Source organism: Crocuta crocuta, unplaced genomic scaffold, assembly GCF_008692635.1.
Source record: "Crocuta crocuta isolate KB4526 unplaced genomic scaffold, BGI_CrCroc_1.0 scaffold221, whole genome shotgun sequence".
NCBI lineage: Eukaryota > Metazoa > Chordata > Mammalia > Carnivora > Hyaenidae > Crocuta > Crocuta crocuta.
Genome location: NW_027528610.1, coordinates 1451977 through 1473942, shown reverse-complemented (window position 1 = coordinate 1473942; position 21966 = coordinate 1451977). Strand labels below are relative to the sequence as shown.

Here is a 21966-nt window from a genome sequence, read left to right as displayed (position 1 = left end):
GACAATTTCCTTATGATATATTATACAGACCGGGACAATGTGGTGCCTAACGGACCGTGTTGTCACACACTAAATGTTACATCACGACAAGGAGTCGTGATCTATGCAGTTAATGACAAACCCAGAGACACGCTTGCTCCTGTGTGTTTTAAGACATCACCTTACAAGGCAGCACCAACTCTTCCTTAATAACCCAGGAGTCTCTGCTTTTTGTCCGGCTACCACATTTTTTCCACACCGGGTCTTCTTTCAACAGCCTTATAAACGTTACCAGTGAGTAGATACACTCAGTTCATTGGCAGAGTTGTGCAAAGGCACATGGTGATATCAATACTTTATAATCTCACAGGGTTTCCAGGGAGGGAGATCTCTGGATGTGACTTCAGCAGAGCACCCGCCGTGGGGGCTAATTTCCTCAGGAATCGTGGCAAATTTAAGGCCAACTTCCTTGGTTATTATTAGCCCTGCACTTTATTTTAGCCGGAGCCAAATGAACTTGTTAAGGCCAATTTCCTTACTTGTTCACTTGTTTGTGCATTAATCGGTTCACTTCACAGATTTCCATTATCATGAGCACAAGAAAGCTTGTTTACAGCCAGACCCGGCTCACCACCCCCCTCCTCACCTTTGTATATTCCGTTCCATCCCCCGACCTGGGCGTGGCCCGTCCGTGCCTCCAAATGCCCGCCGTTGTCTGATGTGAAGTAGACGAGCGTGTTGTTCGTCACACCCAAATCATCGATGGCATCGAGAAGCTTGCCTGAAATAGTTAAAAAAAAAAAAAAAAACAAAGGAAAGAAAAGAAAAAGAAAAACAGGGACACGTGTAACGAATGTCATGATGAGCCTTGGGCTGTCTTCAGAAGTCATTGCAAAAATGTCTCTTCTCCACGATGCACCTGCTCACGGTGGGTGAAAGTGTGAGCTCCACACAGTGTGTGGTTGTGAATTTCTTCTCAATTCCTCACCCGCATCTCATGCTGGGCGGACAATTGTGTTACATTACTAATGAAAATGCATTTATTTTCTATTATTACTATTTTCCATTGCTGTATTATTGCGTAATAATATTTACTTTTTTAAAGATTTTATGATACAGATGCCAATATTTATACCGGTGAGCCCCAAGTTACGTTTCGCTTTTGCCGATTTTTCTTTTCGGGGCGTCATTGTTTCTATTCTTGATTTCCATGCACATCTTTACTAAGGAGCGAGACTCTGTAACATTGGTAATCTGTCCTCTGTTTGCAAGGAGCCTGAGGCGCGCGATTTATGAGTACGCCTTTGGCATTTCGCGAGGCCTCGCGCTCTTTGCCTCCGATGTGACTTCCCTGTGTTTTACTAGCTCTGTGCTCACGTGCTGTTGTGATGTGTGTGTGTGTGTGTGTGCGTGCGTGTGCACGTGAGTGTGTCTGGGTCACTCACTTTCTGAACATATTTCTATATATTGATTATTGGTATCGGAGCTACTATGAATGGTAGCCTATTACGCACTGTATCTTGAAATGGGTTATTTTTAACATGAAGAAAAAAAAGTATGACTTTTGGTGTGTATTTCTAACAGACACTGCCACGTATTTATATATGTACAAGTATGTTAGAGTATATACATACATAGAAGCATAATAAACTACATATACTGTTACACTGAGTCTATGCTGGGAATATACTATATAATGATCTCAATATCTTATATATTATCTCAATGCCTGTATTATTATATATTATTGCTATAGTATTTAGCAATGTAGCATGCTTTTTTTTAAAGTTTATTTATTTTTGAGACAGAGACAGAGCATGAGTGGGAGAGGGTCAGAGAGAGAGGGAAACACAGAATCTGAAGCAGCTCCAGGCTCTGAACTGTCAGCACAGAGCCCGACGCGGGGCTCGAACCCATGAACTGTGAGATCATGCCCTGAGCCAAAGTCGGCCCCTTAACCGACTGAGCCGCCCAGGCTCCCCTAGCATGCTATTAATAATATAATAAACTGATGATCTATGTATTTGTTCTATGATATAGTAGTACATGATATACTATTGCTACTGATTCCATGTATATGCCATATTATATTATTGNTGAGCACAAGCCAGGGAGGGGGGCAGAGAGAGGGAGACAGGATCCAAAATGAGCTGTGGCCGCAGAGAGCCTGATGTGGAGCCAGGACTCAAGAACCGTGAGATCATGACCTGAGCCGAAAGCAAGAGCGAGACTCCTAAGCTACCGAGCCAGCCCGACGCCCTCCTTTACACTTTGGACGTTCGTGTCATAACTGGTCTTGAACGCGCCTGCGCATGTGACTTTCCCAGACGGTTGTGCCCTCTCCTGCCTCCCGCCTCCCGCCCAGGGGACCTGCCCTACACACCCAACCCGTAACCTAATCGCAGCCGTCATGCTGCCGTGCACAAGCCTCTCCTCGCGCTCACCCGTCCCCTCCTCCGCCTCGGGCTGGACTCTCTCTCACCGTCTCCTCCTGTTCCCAACAGACCTGCTCTGAGCGACTGAATTCCCCGGACTCATTTCAGATGCCTCACTAATTGGGTCCCGGCCAGAGAACTTGCCCCGGGTTGGGTAGGGGATGTCATCTGCCTTGAAATCCTCTAGGCAGCTTTGAGGAAGCAGGAAGCCACATGGGATGGGGGCAGAGAGTTTCTGGAGCTTTCCAAACAGCTGTGAAGTGACAGCCCGTAAGAGCGAGTCGGAGGGCTTACAGGATGCATTAGAAGAACCCACCGTGTTTCCTCATCTCTCCTCGGGTACCCCCCTGTCTACACCAGCAGCCGCTGAGGTGGCGTGTCGGAGTGCCTGGCGTCCGACCTGCTTCCCCAGCAGCCTGCCCTGTAACCTCGGGCACACCCCCCCAGGACCCCGAGCTCTCGTTCCCGCATCAGCCAAGGGGGTGACGGTGGTGAATGCGGCCCCCGTCTCCTCAAAGGCTTCCGGAGCTCGACCCAGAACACACGTCCCCTGCGTCAGAGGCTGGATTCGATCCGTGGATCCCACTGACCAGTGCTGGAAAGGGCGCTTCGCCTCCCCAGAGGGTGGCTGTGATACCGCAAGCGGGAACCAAGAAAACCTTCCAATGAAGGGAACATTCTAAGGCGGAGATCAGAGACTGCTGGCATTTGGGGGTTTGTTACAGGATCCAGGGTGGGGATGTTGCAGAAAAACAAACTGTTTCTGTTTGTTTGTTTTGGTTTGGTTTTTTACTATTTCTGAAATGACATATGGAAACAGAGGATTGCTGGCCTGGACAGACAGCCGACACACAGCCCGTGGGCACCCACGCTTAGATATTTCAAAAAGTTTGTTTTGATTTACACTATTAAAGCGAATAGAATGTTTCTGTTCTTTTTTGTTTGTTTTTACTGATCACATCCTGAGTTGGAGTTAGTGACAGACACACACACACACACACACACACACACACACACCTATGCCTGCATAGACACAGAACTGTGTGCCTATATCTCGTTAAATACCATTTATATTTAAAATAATTTTTAGGGGCGCCTGCGTGGCTCAGTCGGTTAAGCGTCCGACTTCGGCTCAGGTCATGACCTCACGGTTCGTGGGTTCGAGCCCCACGTCGGGCTCTGTGCTGACAGCTCAGAGCCTGGAGCTGCTTCAGATTCCGTGTCTCCCTCTCTCTCTGACCCTCCCCCACTAATCTTGTGTCTCTGTCTCTCCAAAATGAATAAACATTAAAAAATATTTTTTAATAAAATAATTTTTAAAGGTTGTCTATATTTTGAAGACTGTGAATTGACCACGCTTCCGTGGCTCCCCTGCGCTCAGGCTCGGTTCCCGAGGCATCTCTGTTTCCCGAAATCTGTTTCAGGCCAGCATCTTACAGCTGGAGATTATGGTACCGCCAGAGAGTGCTTTTCTGAGACCTGCGGCAAGGACTCGCACCTGCGGCGTCCTGGAGGCTGGCCGAGGGCGCGCGTGGGGGTCCCGAACCGACGGAGCGTGGGGTCTCTTAAGAGTCCTGTGCCACTTACCCACCATGGAGTCCATCTCCTGGATGTTGTCGCCGTACCGGCCATGCTGGCTGGTGCCCATGAACTCGGTGGTCGTGGGGAGCGGTATGTGTACGTGCAGAAAGGAGAACATGAGGAGGAAGGGTCCTTCGCGGTGCCTGAGGACACAGCAGTCACAGGGCTCATGGGTCTGCCGGGTCCGTGAGAGGTAACTGCATTTACTGAGTCGGTCCCTCCTCTGCGCTCCCTGGGAGAGGGGACGTGGGCACCGGGCAGCGGCGTGGCTGCCGTGGACTCCTGAGTTCCCCAGGGTCCAGAACGTTCCCTGGGGCACGTGCACTCCTCAGTGACGCCGCCCGACACAAGACCATCCAGGTCCCATACTCTCTCTCCCAGGGCTGATGCCATCTCACCCAACAGACCCATCATCTCTGGCTGATGCCAGAGTCACACCCAACAGACCCAAGGGATGCCCGTCCGGGAGTCGTTCTGTGGAATCGCCAGCTCTTTTGCAAGAGACAGGCACGTCGTAGCAAGCTGTCCCCACCCACAGCTTTGGCCCTTCCCTTCTGGACACAGGAAACAAGGCTGACCTACTTCGAGCCCTGACGGTCCCCGGGGAAGGTACGTCCTCAGCTAAGCGGGGCAGCGCGCAACACAAAAGCCACTCTTTGGGAAGTGTGGGCTCTGACGACATGTCACGGTGTAAAGAATGAAGGGAAATAATGAAATAATAATAATAATCAAGCTGTGCCATGGTGAGCTGGGCAGAGTGGCTGGCGTCCCTCCGAAACTGATGGCCACCTGTCGGCTCAGGTGATTGCATTTGCGAACCAACTCTTTGGCGGTGTAATTAGTGGAGACAAGGTCATCCTGGGGTGGATGGGGGCCAGAATGCAATAACAGGTGTCCTTTTTTTAACATTTATTTTTTAGTGTTTTATTTATTTCTGAGAGAGAGAGAGAGAGAGGGAGGGAGGGAGAGAGAGACGGACAGCATCAGCAGGGGAGGGTCAGACAGAGAGGGAGACACAGAATCTGAAACAGGCTCCAGGCTCTGAGCTGTCAGCACACAGCCTGACGCGGGGCTCGAACCCACAAACCATGAGATCATGACCTGAGCCGAACTCAGACGCCTAACTGACTGAGTCACCCAGGCGCCCCAAGAACAGCTGTCCTTAAAAGAAATAGATGGTTCGGAGAAATGCAAACACACACAGCAAAGGAGGCTTTGGGAAATCAGAGGCAGAGATTGGAGTCATGCATGCAAGGAACACCCAGCACTTACAGCTTTTGCAGGGAGCTCAGCCCTGCAGTCACCTTCATTTGGGACTTTTCTGGTGTCCAGAGTCACGGAGACTACATTTCTGCTGTTTTAAACCCCTCTGTCACTCGTACTTTGTAATTAGAGCCCTAGGAAGCTGCTATATGTGTTAGTTAGGAGTGAGATTATACAGATGGTGCCTCACATGGCCTAAGGGAATCTGCAGATGTAATCAGGTTCAGGAACTTAACACAGGGTGATAATCCTGGATTATCTGGGTGTGGACCCACACAGTTACAAAGTTCCTTGTAAGAGGGAGGCAGTAAGGACAAAATCAAACATAATGTGATGCAGAGATGCAGGGAGACAGCTATGAGCCAAAGAAAGTGCAGCCTCTCCAACCCGGGACAAAGAACGCTGTTCCCTAAAACCTGCAGAACGAGTTAGTCCCGCCAATGCCTGATTTCAACACCATTAGGTGAGTTTTGGGTTCCTGACCTCCAGAACCGGGAAATAACAAATCTGTGTTGCTTTAAGCCATCCCCACTTGCAGAAATCTGTTTTAGCAGCCAAAGAAAACTCACACACCCAAATCTGGATAAAAGCAAGCTCCAGCATCCCTGAACCCACTCCACCTGCTCAAGGCCACGCTGCTAATCAACAGAGCGGCTTCTGAATCTCCAAGTCCCCATTCCCCTCTGACATGGTGCCACGATGGATCGTATAGACCTTCTGAAACTCAGCACAGGGTTTGGTGGTGGATGTACATTTCCACACCCCAGCATTTGTTCCTGAGGCACGAATGTAAATGGTAAGCAACAGCACGAATTGGACAGAGTCACTCACCTTGAGTTCTCACTGTGATCAATCCTCATTGCAACATGCTGGTGTGTCCCTCGGGAAAGCATCTACACCTTTACACATGTGGCAGATACCAGGGAATAAGGAGTTTGCCCTGAATGAACCCAGCTGTTGCATTACATCTATAAGGCAAAGACGGTTTGATCTCTCTCTCTCTCTCTCAGAGTATACATTTGTATTGTGTCCTCCTGGCCTGTGGGGGAAGGAGAAAGCTAGCGACAGGTGGCCCAAGATCTGTGATGCCACCAATCGACTCTACAAGTCAGTCAAACACACCAGCTTACAGATCCCTACCCCACGATGACTCGTCTTCACACATTACATCTCCAAAGACCCGATTCCTAAATGAGATCACATTGTGAGCTTCCAGGCGGACATGAAGTTTGAGGGAACGCCGTTCCACCCTACCCTAATCCAACTCACCATGGCACAACTTCATTTTTAATCTACGTTTTCCCCTTTCTTTACATTTTGATATCTGTCAGAGCAGAAATTTCTCAGCGTGGCGTTTCTGTTCTGTGTTTCCCTGCTTGGCTGAGGACCGATCTTCCTTGCGCTCCATTTGGGAATGCCTGGCCGCTTCTTCGTCCATCTTGTTCTCACTCACCTTTGAAGATCTAGTTGACATATCTTCTCAAGTATGACTTCCCTGATATCTTGGAAGGTTCCTACAGTTTGGGCTGATACCACCCTGAAGTTGTGCCCATCCCCTATTTCTTTATCATGGCCTCGTCCATCGATTGTCATCACCAAATGTGCACTTGTCCTTAAAACCCACTCCCCAGGATGGTGATCAGTAAAGACAAAAGGTGAGTAAAAAATGTGTTCACAGCCTTTTCCTAAATAAAGATCCATCAACTAGATGTTTCTAAATGTGGATCCCTTGAAAACTTTCCAGGGAAAGGGATGCAAAGGGCTTTCTAATGATCACCAGTGACCTTAGCTGAATCATATCCCTTACATATCACATGCTCAGCAATATGCCCTCTGATTTTAATCAGATTTTAATCTCAAAGAGGTGGTTTCCCTAATAGGAAAAAGAATGAGGTATCTTACCGCAGCTTACTCTACTATCTGTTTCCTGGCAAGTACATTTCCCATTATACATTAATATGCAAACTATGCATTGCAAATTTATAAGCCAGATTTGTAAGTCTGAGTCTAGTGTGAGTCTACCTGCTTGGTCTGACCAAATATGAATTTCGAGGCCAAAAGAGATATTGTCATTTTAATAACAGGAACTTAAATGAGATACCACCTTCCTACACACTTTCTGAACAGCCCAAGTGAATTCTAAAACATGCAGTATTGTATTGTCTAGCCCTAGCTAGCAATATTCCATTTCTTAAGTCAATACTGTTCAGATCGTCACCTCTTATTTTTTTTTTTTAAACACTCATTCTCTTCTGTTTTTAAGACTCCTGTCTTTGAAATACTCATTCTTAAGTCCATTAAAACACATGGGTTTTTTAAAAAATTACCTTTACCTTTCCATAAACGAAATCGCCTCCTTCAGCATGATGGAACCAGCCCGCTCTGCCTTCATCGGCTGTTCAGTGATCTCTTGCTCGCGCATGAGCAGGCAATCCCAGTACAGAGATGATCTGTAACTAGAGAACCACAAGTAGCCCAGCAGAAAAATAAAAAGAACCATGGAGAAGATGAAGAACCAGGGGATAGAGATCAAGCCACTCAGTTTCCCCAAGGCAGCAGTGACTGCAGCAATGGCGACCAGCTGCACGCAGAGCCAGATTTTGCTCCCGATGGCTAATTCCGTGTCCCGCGAAGGATTCGGCCAGCAACTTTCAATCAGAGTGAACGGCATGCCGTAGAAGTAATCAAACCCATACTTATATGGGTGATGGCAGTGGTCATGTCGGGAATCACAGTTTAAGCCTTGATGCCATTTGCCTGAAATTACAAACAGACAAATGATGCACTATATGCACACACGCCGCAAAGACTGCGTGAATCCTCTTCAGGCTGAACATGTGATTGAGGCACAAAAAATGGAGAAGCAAATAGTTTTTCTTTGCTTAAAATTCTTGAGTTCAGCACCAACTCACCTTTGACTCTTCTTCATTCACAAACATCTGTGTTAAGATCTGGCTGTCAGTGGTTTATCTATACCATGGAATACTCCATGGCAATGAGAAAGAATGAAATCTGGCCATGTGTAGCAACATGGATGGACCTTGAGGGTGTTATGCTGAGCGAAATAAGTCAGGCAGAGAAGGACAAATATCATATGTTTGCACGTATAGGAGGATTAGGAGGAACTTGACGGAGGACCAAGGGGGAGAAGAAGGGCGGAAATGGTGGGGGAAAGGGAGGGAGGCAAACCATGAGAGACTCTTGAATGCTGACAAAAACTGAGGACTGATGGATGTGGGGGGAGGGGGGANTTGTAAAAAAAAAAAAAAAAGATATGGCTGTCAGTGACCAAATAGGATGAAAATTAAAGGGAGAAAAATACACTTGTGAGTTTGTAGCAAAGATGTGTCTTGGCCATTTTCTCATTTACTGGAAGGAAAAAAGTCATAGTCACAAAGATGAAAACATGAGACATTCAGGATAGACTATAGATGATGTCTAGATGGGTGAGTAGGTAGGTAGATAACTAGATATTAGATAATGAGATAGATATAGAATAAGATGGGTAGATGGATAGATGGATACATGAATGGTAGATGAATGGATGGATGGATGGATGGATGGATGGATGGATAGATAGATGTAAATTATGGCCATAAATATAAATGATAGAGATAAGATAATTGATGCATGATGAATAAATGGTGGATGGGTAGAGATAGTAGATAGATAATGATAGATACAAATAAAATCTTAGCAGTTAGATGGGTAATGTATATATGTATACATAGGTGGATAGATGGATAGATAAACAGATATATGATGGATGTGTGGGTGGATGGATAGATGGATACGTAGATAACAGATATAGAGAGATGATAGATAGATAGATAGATAGATAGATAGATAGATAGATAGATAGATAGAAAGATAGATAGATGACAAATAATAGATAACTGATGGAGGATGGACCAAGCATGCATGAATAGATGGCTGGCTAGCTGGCGGGCTGGAATCTCAGGGTCTCCCACTAAAGTTAAGTAAACTTTATTTGAAAAAAACTTGCCACATGTTTAAATGCTAACAAAGAGATCCATGGGTGTCCTGCTAACACGAGGACTTGAACAGAATATACGATCATTTGTGTCCACTAAAATGTTAATGGCTCCCCGCATGGAGTTAGGGTCACATGAAGGATGCACACACATCTCAGAGCAGCTCCGGTGCTAAGCAGAGGAAAGCCAAGACTACTGGCCCATGCTTTTCTGTCCTGCACCTCCATGACGATTGTCTTCTCTGATCAATCTCAAGTTGGTTACAAGAAATTTAAAATAGCATGTTATTCTGGAAGCACCCAGGTAGCTCAGTCAGTTAAGCGTCCACCTCTTGATTTTGGCTTAGGTCATGATCTCACCATCGTGAAATCGAGACCGACGCTGGGCTCTGCACTGACAGCATGGAGCCTGCTTGGGATTCTCTCTCTCTCTCTTTCTCTTCCCCTCTCCCCTGTTCTCTCCCTCTCTCAAAATAAATAAACTTTAAAATAAGACGTTATTCTCATGCCAGTTGAAACCCAGGCTGTCAAATAAAGACAGTAGGTGTAGCTACACTTGGGTCATCATTGGCCAAGTTCTTTCCTCTTGGGCAGTGAGAAAAGAGACATCCAGACTACATCTGTAGTTCCATTTTAATGAAATAATGAAGTAGTCAAGAGAACACGCATGGAGAAAACATGCAAGGCACAGAGAGCCTGACAAATCGGATCCTAATGTGAGACATTTTTGCCTTAAACATTTTATGTGTTCCAAGCAATTTCCTGTCTGTGAAATGAGGGAGATGGGTTATTCTCCGGCATTCCTTCTGCCTGTAGTAATCGATGACTCTGTCAATGTGCAATATAATTAACCTGGGAACCTGATTGTTAGCATCCCACCACAGTGCAATACGGGAGCCAAATGGGGACTTAATCATTGCCAAAAGGGAGCCCCACAGTTTTCTCCTCTGTGTTGACCCGTGGGAGCGCAGAAAGGAGGTGCTATATCAAGGGGACAGGCTGGAAAGGAGTCAATGGAAACTTTCTTAGGCAACTTCAATGCTCGTTATCTTGATTTGGGTGACAGATGCAGGGTGTTGACCTTTCTCAAAAGTTTTTTTATATATATTTTTTTCTATTTGGGTGATGATTATAGGGTGTAGACTTATGGAGTCATTAGTTGACACTCTATGAGAAGTTAATGTGCACAAAGCTATTTGTGCGTTCTTGAGAGAGCTGGCCACACTTCGTAGGTTATGTGTGGTGAATGGGATGATGCATTACAGAGCCTGCAGAACATAATGCACAGGTCGCATTATAGGACAGAGTTCTGTGCGAAGATGAAGACCACAGAATGACACAGAAACTGGGGTGGCCTGTCTGGCAAGGCCAAAGGGTGGGGAGAGGTCCCCTGTCGTGCTTGAATTACATCTAAAAAGGATGAACAGGCGTCATTCAGAAAGAAGTGTGTGTGTGTTGGTCAGGGGGGCATTAGGACGGAGAGTCCCAGGGGGACACAGGGTACACATTTCCTCGGGAAAGACCATATAATACATCCATCAGGTGAATTCCAGAGAGTAAAGAGAAAGGTCAGAGGTAGTCATTGAAACAGAAGATGTAGAGTTGATAGCACACAGAGGGTCTTCTGTACCATAACCAAGATGCACACTCATTTTGCAACAAAGGGTTTCCAAGAACACCGCATCAGGCATAGGACAACACAGATCATTTCTTTATAGGGAATGAGTCATGCCCTTTATAGTGAATGAGTCACGGCCGCGTCTTACCTATCAGTGCGGTACTGTACCCTTGCCCCTTCAGTAAGGCTGCAAACGTTGTCTCGTTGCGAGGGAGTCCAGCAGGGGCTCCAAGCGTGTGGATCACACGACTGACTTTATTAGAAACCATTCCTAAATGGGGCGGAAAAAGAAAACCAAACCACAGAACACACATGCAGTGAGTAGGTTCCGTCACATGAAGAGTAAGGGAGTCACGGGGAGCTCAGGAGCTGGAAGAGACAGAATAACGAGCGAGGAACCCAAAACCATCACGTGGGCGAGGAGCCTCATGTTCCCCAGACATAACTCACACTGGTCCCCGCTAGGCACCCCTTTATACACTCGCATGCACACACATGACACTCCTGGACATGCACAGACGCACCACTCAAATAACACTCTACACGTAGCCCCTTGCAAATTTACAGCAAGACAGGGCATCATATCAAGACACACACAACTGAACATCTAACACAGGCTTACTCTTGGCCAGGGAGGCCATCGTGTTGGGAAAAGAGCCAAAACACTGAAATCGTGAAAACCGCAAACCCTATTGCTCTTACGATGATTGTTTTTTCTGATAATAGGTTTTAGTATTTGTACAAAAGATAGATACGCCGAATGTCTGTCGAGGCATCTGGGACACGTGGACATAGAGTGTTTGAACTTCTCTATTCCGTCCCCAAAAACAGAGCAGTAAGAAAGGAAAACTGCTGGGGCGCCTGGGTGGCTCAGTCGGTTAAGCGTCCGACTTTCGCTCAGGTCATGATCTCACGATTCGTGGGTTCGAGCCCCGCGTCGGGCTCTGTGCTGACTGCCGGCTCAGAGCCTGGAGACTGTTTCAGTCTGTGACTCCCTCTCTCTCTGACCCTCCCCTGCTCACGCTGTCTGTCTCTCTCTCCTAGAAATAAATAAAAGTAAAAAAAAAAAAGAGAGAAAGTCATTGCATGTATATGCAAGACTTCCACGTTTAGAAAGGAAAACTGCTTACCCACGGACACAACTCATGACAAAACTAGGTGACAAGTAGGTAGGGACGGGTCAACCACACACCCAAGACCTACATTTTATGGAAAAGAAGCACAAGAAAGCAAGCCAGTTTCTGAAGGATCCGGGAACTGAAGAACCCCCAAGAATAACCAGCAGATGCTCCCCAGAGAGGACTGGAAACAAAGGAGTCGTCCCAAGTTAGCATTGGCAGCCATGCCCTGACACAAAACTACCTCCTTCTAAGTGCTACAGACGTGGGTCACCTGGGTGCCTCAGTCGGTTGAGCGTCTGACTCTTGGTTTCTGCTCGGGTCACAATCTCACCCTTGAGGGATTGAGCCAGTGCACAGCCTGCTCGGGGTGGATTCTCTCTCTCCCCCTCTCTCTGCCCTTCTCCCTCACCTCTCAAAATAAACAGACATGTAAAACAAAGTGAGGGAAGCTAGATTTACACAAAATAAACAGCTCAGAAGAAGAAAAGAGAGAGTCAAATCACGTATAAGTTTACTATATGAAAAACAAAGAATAAAGAATTCAACATTTCCTGGACCTGATTCACCTTAGCGCCCAGTAAGCCAGCTATCATCAACATCATGGGATGCAAAAGGTAACACGACAGCCTCAGGAGACCAGCAAGGGGCTTGTCAATCTTGACTAAGAACTGGGCATAACTCCCGACCTGTGAATGATATGCTCTACTTCTTCTTCCACAATAGAATCTGTGCCCGTAACACCACGGCCAGTCTAACCAGCCTTAAAAACATAACCATACAACCCTGCCATTCCATTCCGTGGCATTTATCCAAGACATCTGAAAATACACGTTGAGTTAAACACGTGTACAGGCAAGTACGCAGCAGAAGTGTTTGTAAGAGCCTAACGCCCAAAACAACCCAATGGCTGGTGAATCGAGTGATGGACAAGCCAAGCGTGTTGCATCCATACAATGGTTGGAATATGTGATAAACGTCTGAGACATTGTGGTAGGTCTTCCTCATGGCAGTCAGATTACTGAAGACTTATTCTATTCATTGCTTCCTTCCATGACGGCTTCTCGTTCTTGCCCTGGGTGGAAAGTCCCGCCTACGCCTAATTGCAGGACACCGAGGAGAAAGAGTGAATAGATGTAACCAGGTGAATGGCTGTAACTCAGCCACTCAGGTTGGGCTTCGGTTGACGGGGACGAGGTCCGCAGCCGTGTACGCGTGGATGTGTGTGCGCGTACGTGCGTCTGCACGTTTAGGGGCAACCTTTTCAAAATGGCCTAGCCACCTGTTTACTCCCTTGAACCTTAATGTGTACACAGAGAGTAGCAGAAGTTTGTCCGTCTACACACCTGATCGGATGGGGTATCTTCCCGTGAGGAGGGCAGCCCGGCTTGGGGTGCACAAGGATGCTGCAGCAATGTGCTGTTTCAGCTGCACACCTTCCCTGGCCAAGCGGTCGATGTTAGGCGTCCTGGAAAGAGAGACAGAGGAGAATTGCAGAGGGAATGATGGCGGACAGAGACAGAGACAGAAATCACCACTGCTGTTGGCTATGATTCCCTGAGCTCAGAGCCAGAGAGGCAGTAACTGCACATAGCACCCTATTTCCTTTTTTTCTTCCCGAATCACAGAGAAAGTACAGCTGAGGTTTTAGGCAGTGGCTGGGTACTGCACAGCTGACATAATTTGTTTCTGCAATGTGATGTCTACTGAATAGATTCAACGAGTATATTCAATGGGGGCGCCTGGGTGGCTCAGTCAGTTGAACATCCGACTTTGGCTCAGGTCATGATCTCATGGTTCGTGGGTTCAAGCCCCGCATCGGGCTCTGTGCTGACAGCTGTCTTCAGATTCTGTGTCTCTCTCTATGCCCCTCCTCCGCTCATGCTTGCTCTCTTGCTCTCTCTGTCTCAAAAATAAACATTAAACGCTTTTTAAAATAAAATATATGTAAAAATACTTACGTGTCCATGGGCTGATGAATTAAGGCTAATGACTTACAGACCTTAGTTATGCCTAGCTACTTACAGACTCAAGAGTAAGTTCAATGCACAGGCTCTATAGACAGATGCCTTTGCTCTAGACCAAGTTTGCAACCTCTGCCTTGTGTTTTTTCCTACAAAGATATGTGGAGGTTGGAGACAATCAGAAGAAAAACAGTCCCTGTTTAATTGCAGGAGGCAGTCAAACATATAATGAGACCTGACTTTCTTCATATGAGACACGATTGAACAACACGGAATTATTAAAGTATAGGATTCACACATCTTGCCCTGATGCACCCCTAAACCTCTGGGTAGGCATTACTCATGTACATGGCTTTTGTTGCCTATCCCAGAACTCTGAGTCTGTTTCATGTACGTTTTTTTTTTTCTTCCAGAGCACCAATTCTTACAACAGAAGGATCTCCCCTTAAAAGGTCTGTTGGATTCCAAAATTAGGAAGAGTAAAATTTCCAGGCACACCGAGAAAAAGTATACATAGAAATCATGACTCATCAAAAAAGTACAGATCATGGAAGGCTCGTGACGTGCCAGGTAGCTACTCTAGGTGCCTTGAGCATATGAAGCCACACTTGTACGCTGCTCACCTGTGCGCTTGACCAATCAGAAAGCTAAGAAAGGCACACAGAAGTCAAGTCACTTGTGCAAGATCTCAGAGCCAGTAACTGCAGAATCAACATTCTAGTCCAGACGGTCCTGGTTTTAATATTATTTGCTTCTTTTAAAGACAAAAAAAACCCCATGAATTTGGTTTTCCACATGATGTAGTCATAAAACCTCGCCAACCTCCCGAGCAGAGGCAACAGATGAAATAGCACAACTCAACGTGAAGCCATACCTCACCGTGTCATTGCCAAAACAGCCCAAGTCACCGATCCCAAGATCATCCGTGATAATCAGGACAATATTCGGCTTGTCTTCATGCACACCCTGGGCCCCGCATGGGTTTAAGAGTAAACACATCCAAGACAATGCGATGAAGAGGTTCCTAAAAAGGAGGAAGGGAGTCTACAAGGACGGGCTCGGGAGTTACATCCCATTCCAATGTCCCCATGAACACAGCAGGGCTCACGGGACACCAGGCAATCTCCCAAGGAACAGGTGAGCCTCGAGAATTTCTCTTCCCAAGCATTGGCTGCCACTGTTGAATGGGGCCCGCAACTCTCAGAGAGAGTCTCTCCTGGAACCCCAGCTCACATACACCAAATGCTCTTCCAGGACGTGAAGTCTGAAATCATTTACTTGAAGGCAAAGCGTGTATCAGGTCAGAGGCAGTAGGACTTTGAGGCCACATCCCTGGAAGAAGAAGCCCTCTGACTTTCCTTCACGCTGGAATTCAAACCCGGGGTGGGGACACAGAGTTTTGCCAAAGGGACATTTAGTTGGAAGGAAGGAAAACAGCAAGCAAAACAAAGAAAAACCAACCCCAAGGCAAAGGAGAAGGAGAACATGGTTGAAGACCTGAATTGTGGAAAAGGAGCACCCTGGATTCTGAACACTAATCTAGTCCCCTTCATGATTATGCTCAGTCCCCAGTGAAATCCCCATTTTCCAAAGAAATATATAATCCCCTTCCCACTGGGTCCCTACTCAATTAGCAGGCAATGAGTTTTGGGCGCTTGAACTATATTAGTTGCGTCTCCATCTGGTGTTTATTCATGTTTGAAGACCCACCTCAAATACATCTTCTGGGAGGAGACAAATGGCCGCTAACCTTCATCCGCTCCCACAACCTCTTGATAAATGCTCGAAAACAACGCTACCATATACAATTGTTTTTCTCGCATCCTGTTTTGACATTATTCCATTTATTTTTATTTTTGATTTTGAAATGTAGTTCATACACGATGCTCCGTCAGTTTCTGGTGCGCAACGCGGTGATATGACAACTCTATACGTTATGCTGTGTTCCCCATGCCCGAGGCTACCATCCGTCACCACGCAACGGCAGAAAAATGGGTACAATCTCTTAAAGTAATACAACTCTGTTGGAAATTTAGTCCATATGGTATCTGTTGTCAAAATATCTCTCGTTTTGTCATAGATTTGCTGAATCCAGAGCATCAATGCCAACCATACCCAGAAAACATGACATTGAGTAAAAAAATATAAATAAATAAATAAATAAATAAATAAGAAAACATGACATTGAGTGCCTGTTATCTATAAATAACAGCATCTATACATCTGGGGAATTCACAAATTTCCCATTAGATTCAACGTACTTGCAAAACAGCTACTTTCCTTACCTGAACTTCATGATACAGCACTGACTGGCTTCCAATTTTCTTTGGTCAGAGGAAAAATGTGCTGAAAAAGATAAATGTGTTATTGCCACATTAATTACATGAGTCCCCATTGTGAAACCCTCAGGATATTTCAAAGCCATACTTCTACTTCCAACATTTACCTTTGGCGTTCCAAATCTGTCAACCTATGACCTTTCCATCGTTAATGACCTACTGCTCATAGTTTGTTTCTACGGAGCTTATGCTGTCCACCCGCTTCTTTCTGCCTCCTGAGACAACAGGCTTAGTCTCTAAGGCTACCCTAAAACATGTCTAGATGACAGGATAGTCTTGAGGAGCAGCTGAACATTAGGGCTTATACTCAGAATGTGTAAGTGGGATGAATTTGGGTCACCTGCAAAGAGGTAATCACTTCAATGTATCTACTGCTTTGGTTTTGTATTAGCACAAATTTCACAGGACTATATGGTGATATATGGATAGCTAATCCTTGTATACAAAGAGGGGGAATTTACGATATGCATATAATAAACAGCGAAATTTACTGCAGCAAAAGAAAACAGATACCCGTCTTCCACCTGCAAGCTATTACTCATATTTGTATTTAAAATAATATGGAGAACATAATAAGAACCACCTCCTTCATCAAAATCTGTCCTGCCCAAAACAAGATATCACCAGAGACCCCAGAGAAAGAACAATAGGCTAAGAAATGGAAAGGAAGGAGGGAGAATGGAGAGAAGCTTACTCAAACAAACATTGGTTTGGAATCAACCTTTCAATGCCTAAGCTGGTCCATTAAGTTCTAGAAAATAGTCAGCCAAAGGGGCTTCCAAAATCCCACCTCTGCCCATGACAACAGAAATTAAGCAAGAAGCAAGAAGACGGGAGCCTGGGGGCTCAGTCGGTTAAGCATCCGACTTCAGCTCAGGTCATGATCTCACGGTTCATGGGTTTGATCCCCGTGTAAGGCTCTGTGCTGACAGCTAGCTCAGAGCCTGGAGTCTGTTTCAGATTCTGTGTCTCCCTCTGTCTCTGGCCCTCCCTTGCTCACACTGTCTCTCTCTCTCTCAGAAATAAAAAAAAGAAAGCAAGAAGAGCCCAGCACGTCCATCCTCACAAGGCTTCCTTGACTCACGGGTCCACAGTGTGGTCTACCTGACGTCCAGGACGAAATAAGATGGTGGTCGTGAAGAACTCTCGCTCCTCCTCAGCAGCCACCTGGAGTCATTAGCTGAACGTGAGCCTCCTCATATAGCCTCTCTCTGTGATGGGCAGGCCGGTCGAAGCTCTGCCCATCCAAATGGTTCAGATTTGTGAGACATAAATGAGGCAATCTGATTTGTCTCTCAGATTTGCATGTCCTTATACAAGTCCAGGGAGGGGGGGAATTATAGTCAGCGGAATACTTGCCATCTTCCTTGCAGTGAGTGTTCTTATCTGTGACTACCACCAGAATGATTCATCGAGATGAAAATTGCCAGCCCTCCTACGGAAGAATCATTGTTTGATCCTGCCCATTACATTCTGATGACTTTGGGAACTCTGGCATTGCCTCAGGGCGATCTGTGAACCTGACCTAACGGAGAGAAAATACAATGTCTCCCCGACCCCCAGGATTATTTCTGAATTCTGTTTGGCAAGATGAACTGTGGGGAGTAATTTGGGGGCTTGTGGACGCACTCTGTGTCAACATTGCCATTATGCATTGAGTGAAACAGTGAAACAGCCAGTCTTCCACGTGATGAGCAGATCTGGGTGTATAAGAACCAGGGCATTGTCATCCTACACATGAAGAAAATACCGTGAACACCCAGTTAAACAAACCAGAGCAGTTTGCCTGGAAATTAGCTACACAGATTATCATAATACAGCCCTTCTTCACCAGAACATAGTTTTCTGGTTCTTTTTTTCAGATGGGATGTTTTATTCAAGGTGCTACTGTGTGATTGCATCAACCCTAGATGCCCAGATCCTGGACCATCAGATCCAACATACAGATTATTCCCAGGTCATCTTTGTTCCCTGGGGGACTCAACATTGGAATTGTGTAAAAACACCAAAAAGCATGTGTTAAGAAGTTCTGAGCCCATTCTCCAGAATGAGCACCACAAAGGGCATACCAACTTTTCATCCCAAACAATAAAATATGAAGCATAAAAGTGTTTCTACAACTCCATGATCATCTGGTTTAACGTCTCATCTGTGTGTTAATTCAATGGCTGTTCTCCTTCCAGTACTGGGGGCTCTCATTCTGCATCCCATCTTCCTTTGCGTTGTGTGGTGAGTTTCTTATCGGGGACTGCTCAAGACCTTACTTATCATAACATAAAACATTTTCCACTCACGTACTCTTACTCACGGCAGGGTCTTTGATTCTCTGTTGTCAGTAATTTGTTTCAACAGGATTTGCCGATCTTGGTATGGTCTGTACTTGGTGTTAACGAATGCAGCAAAGTGGCCATTGTCTGTCAAGTTTCAAATGTCGATTAATGCTACTAGTCAGTCATCGCCACGTAATGCAACGAAGCCATCATTAGTAACCACCTTGAAGTCCAGAGAAGAAGCCAGTGGAAGACAGACACAATGGGTTGGCCAGACTGGGGATATGCACCTTGAGTCGTATTAATCAGATATGAACCTGTTAATGATGATGATTTGAAAGCAACTCTGTCCTCCGATTGAATGCTTGTGGGAATGTGTTCGAAAACCCTGATTTTACCTAAAACAGGTCCTATGTGGCACTTGACTACTATCGTTGAGAGACATACGTGAATCTTTTTTTAATGTTTATTCATTTTTCAGAGACAAAGAGAGAATGTGAGCAATGGAGGGGCAGACACACACACACACACACACACACACACACACACACACAGAATCCCAATCAGGCTCCAGGCTCTGCGCTGTTGGCACAAGATCCGATGTGGGACTTGAACTCACAGACTGCAAGATCATGACCTGAGCCGAAGTCGGATGCTTAACTGACTGAGCCACCCAGACGCCTCTTGAGACATACGTGAATATTAAGATATAAGCCCTAACAGGACACTTGAACATGATGTCAAGTAGATGCAAACATTCATGATCATGTTGGGCATAGTATCCCTGGTGAAGATCAATGTCTTCCATGAAAATCTGATAAGACGTCTGCCTCATTTTTTTGAGAGTGCACATTGTGTCTGTGGAACAGGGTATTACCTCTGTTAGATCATAAATAGTCATCTGCTTACACGTCCTCTGATAATTTCAGGTGTCTCCCTAACAAAGGGTTATCATTGTCATGCTTCAAAATGAACGGGTGGTAAAGTCTCCATAAATCATCCCAAGTGACACAGAATCAGATTGTCCTGCCCTCTCTAGACATGAAAGATGCATCAGCCAGATAATCGATGATTAGTGAGGAGAGCAAAGTCTTGCAGAACACAAGAGTTTCATTCCTTTCTGATGTGGACCATACTCTGCACCACACAAAACACACAAGCACAAACCCAACTATGCCTTTCCGATGTCAAGTCGTTGCCTGTCAATACACACTTTCAGGGAAGCCTTAACACGTACATCATTTCTGCAGTGGGCAACACCCTCAGAATAAGCGTGTATGGGAAATAACCAGACCGATTGTCAGAAAACTAATTGTTCTGCTTTGGAGCAAAACTACATTGTTGCTCGATGGAGACTCTTGAATTCCAGAACAGGAGGGAAATGTAGAAATGACAAGGTGAAATCAACAATCACAGAGGATCAGCCGAATGCAACCTCGGCTGAAATGTGGACACCCAGGCGCCCCCCCATACCCACTAGTCTTGATGTCAGCCCCCTCCACGTGGGCTCTCCAGAGGCACTGAACAGATTGCTCTGTAACACACTGGGTTAAATCCCAAGCTCGTCGGATTGCAGATGTAGCAAATAAATTGCCCAGCTCACCCTGAATGTCAATGAAATGGGCAGTGTTCATTTTCGGGCATGCGTGTCCCAAATATCATGTGGGAAGCTCACACGGGGAAAAGTAAGGGTTGCTTGTCCGGAATCCAAATCTAACCGGAGCGTCTGGTGTCAGCTGAGCAAATCTGTAGACAATGAGCTATGGCTCTGAGAGCAGATCCATTTGAACGATTCACAGATAACCAGTGTGAGACTGGTTAAAACACAACACCTGACCTCACCCGGAGGAAGTACACAGAGCCATCCTGCTAGCAATGGCTCAGGTCACTTTACACCACTCATAGACAACAACCACGGAGAAAAAAAATCTCTTGGGGGCCTGCGTGGCTCAGTCGGTTAAGCATCCGACTCTTGATCTCAGCTCACATCTTGATCTCAGGGTCGTGAGTTCAAGATCCATGCCCAGCGTGGAGCCTGCTTGAAAATAAGTCTCAGCAAACTGATGCGACAGAATTTTTTTCTGTTTTTGAAAAGGGCCAATGTGTGTGTGTAAGGGTGTGTCTGTGTGTCCGTATACCTGGGTGTGTGAGTGTACATGTGTGTGCATAGGTGTTTGTGCATGGATGTGTTTTTGTGGCTGTGCCTCTGTGTGTGTGTGTGTGTACATGTGTGTGCATGTGTGTGCGTACACCCCTGGAATGGCCAGCTGATGAGCAGGGCAGCGGACGCAGCCCCACTAAAATCCAGGCAGGGCTGTGTCTTTGACTTAACGTCTCCACAAATACCACACTCTGGTGTTGTGAGTTCTGCACAATGAACATAAGAACCTCAAGAAGAAAAGGATGGGATCTTGCTGTTCTTTATAGAAGAAATCTTCAGCCTGGAAAACCCACAGTCAATGGAACAACCGATGGAAACCAAAAGACTCAGGGATCTACACCAAAGTGATGCCTTGCAGCGTCATGGCCAAGTGCATGGAGTTAGGCAGAGGCAGGGGTGCGTCCCCAGGCCCGGCTGGTTAGGATCGGACAGAGTGCGGGTGCAGAGCCGCCGGACGTTGGACTCTCACGGCAAAAAGGAAACAGAAAGTATCATTTGGTGCCACAGCAGGTGGAAGACACAGTGAAGGATTTGGATGGTGAACGGGACACATGTGCACCCTCCGGGGAGCGGCGTGTGAGGTGAGACACGGGGAGAGTCACACGCTCACCCGGCATCCAAACCGCTCGGGGAAGAGCCCTACAGGGTCCTCACTTTCCGGGAACCGACCCCTCTCCACGGCTCCCACAAGACGGACCCGACCCGCTCCAACCCACCCCAAAGACCCGTCAACCTTCCCCGTTGCCCCACACCCGGTAATACCAGCGAAAAGGACGTGACCCAACCTTAGATACCAGGAAAGAAACTTGACCGCGGAAAAGACTCCATGATCCAAAACACAGACGTCCCTCTAAAAATTCAGAATACGCCGCAACACAGAATTTCTGCCCAAAGCAGAGAAGCCGTGCTCAAAACCACTCACGGAAGTCATCAGCGGACCTTTGGGAATGGAAACGGGTAGGGAGCGCCACTCAGAAGGAGCGACGACACGTCGCGATGAGAAATCGGTCCTGCATCAAAGCCGGCAACGGTCGTCACGTGATGGAAACCCACAGGATGTGGGATGGAATTCATGATAGTCCAGTGGGAAGACAGAAGCGCGCGGGCGGACGAACGTTTAAAGACGGACAATGTCCGTGGTGAAAGGGATTCCAGAAAGGCACGAAGGAACACACACACACACACACACACACACACACACACACACACTAGGGTTATTTTGTTAAATTCTGTATCCCCAGTAC

The 21966-nt window shown here is 46.4% G+C and overlaps 1 protein-coding gene across 1 annotated transcript in view; it reads right to left on the bottom strand.

The window, feature by feature from the left end:
* ARSF (arylsulfatase F) overlaps positions 1-21966 on the bottom strand; it is a 30267-nt gene that overhangs the window by 5605 nt on the left and 2696 nt on the right. The window contains exons 3-8 of the mRNA XM_077754736.1: positions 14827-14976; positions 13335-13456; positions 11019-11141; positions 7592-8015; positions 4002-4138; positions 626-760 (exon numbers count right to left, since the gene is read on the bottom strand). Coding sequence (XP_077610862.1) covers positions 626-760; positions 4002-4138; positions 7592-8015; positions 11019-11141; positions 13335-13456; positions 14827-14976 — 1091 coding nt within the window. The remainder of the gene's footprint in view (positions 1-625; positions 761-4001; positions 4139-7591; positions 8016-11018; positions 11142-13334; positions 13457-14826; positions 14977-21966) is intronic.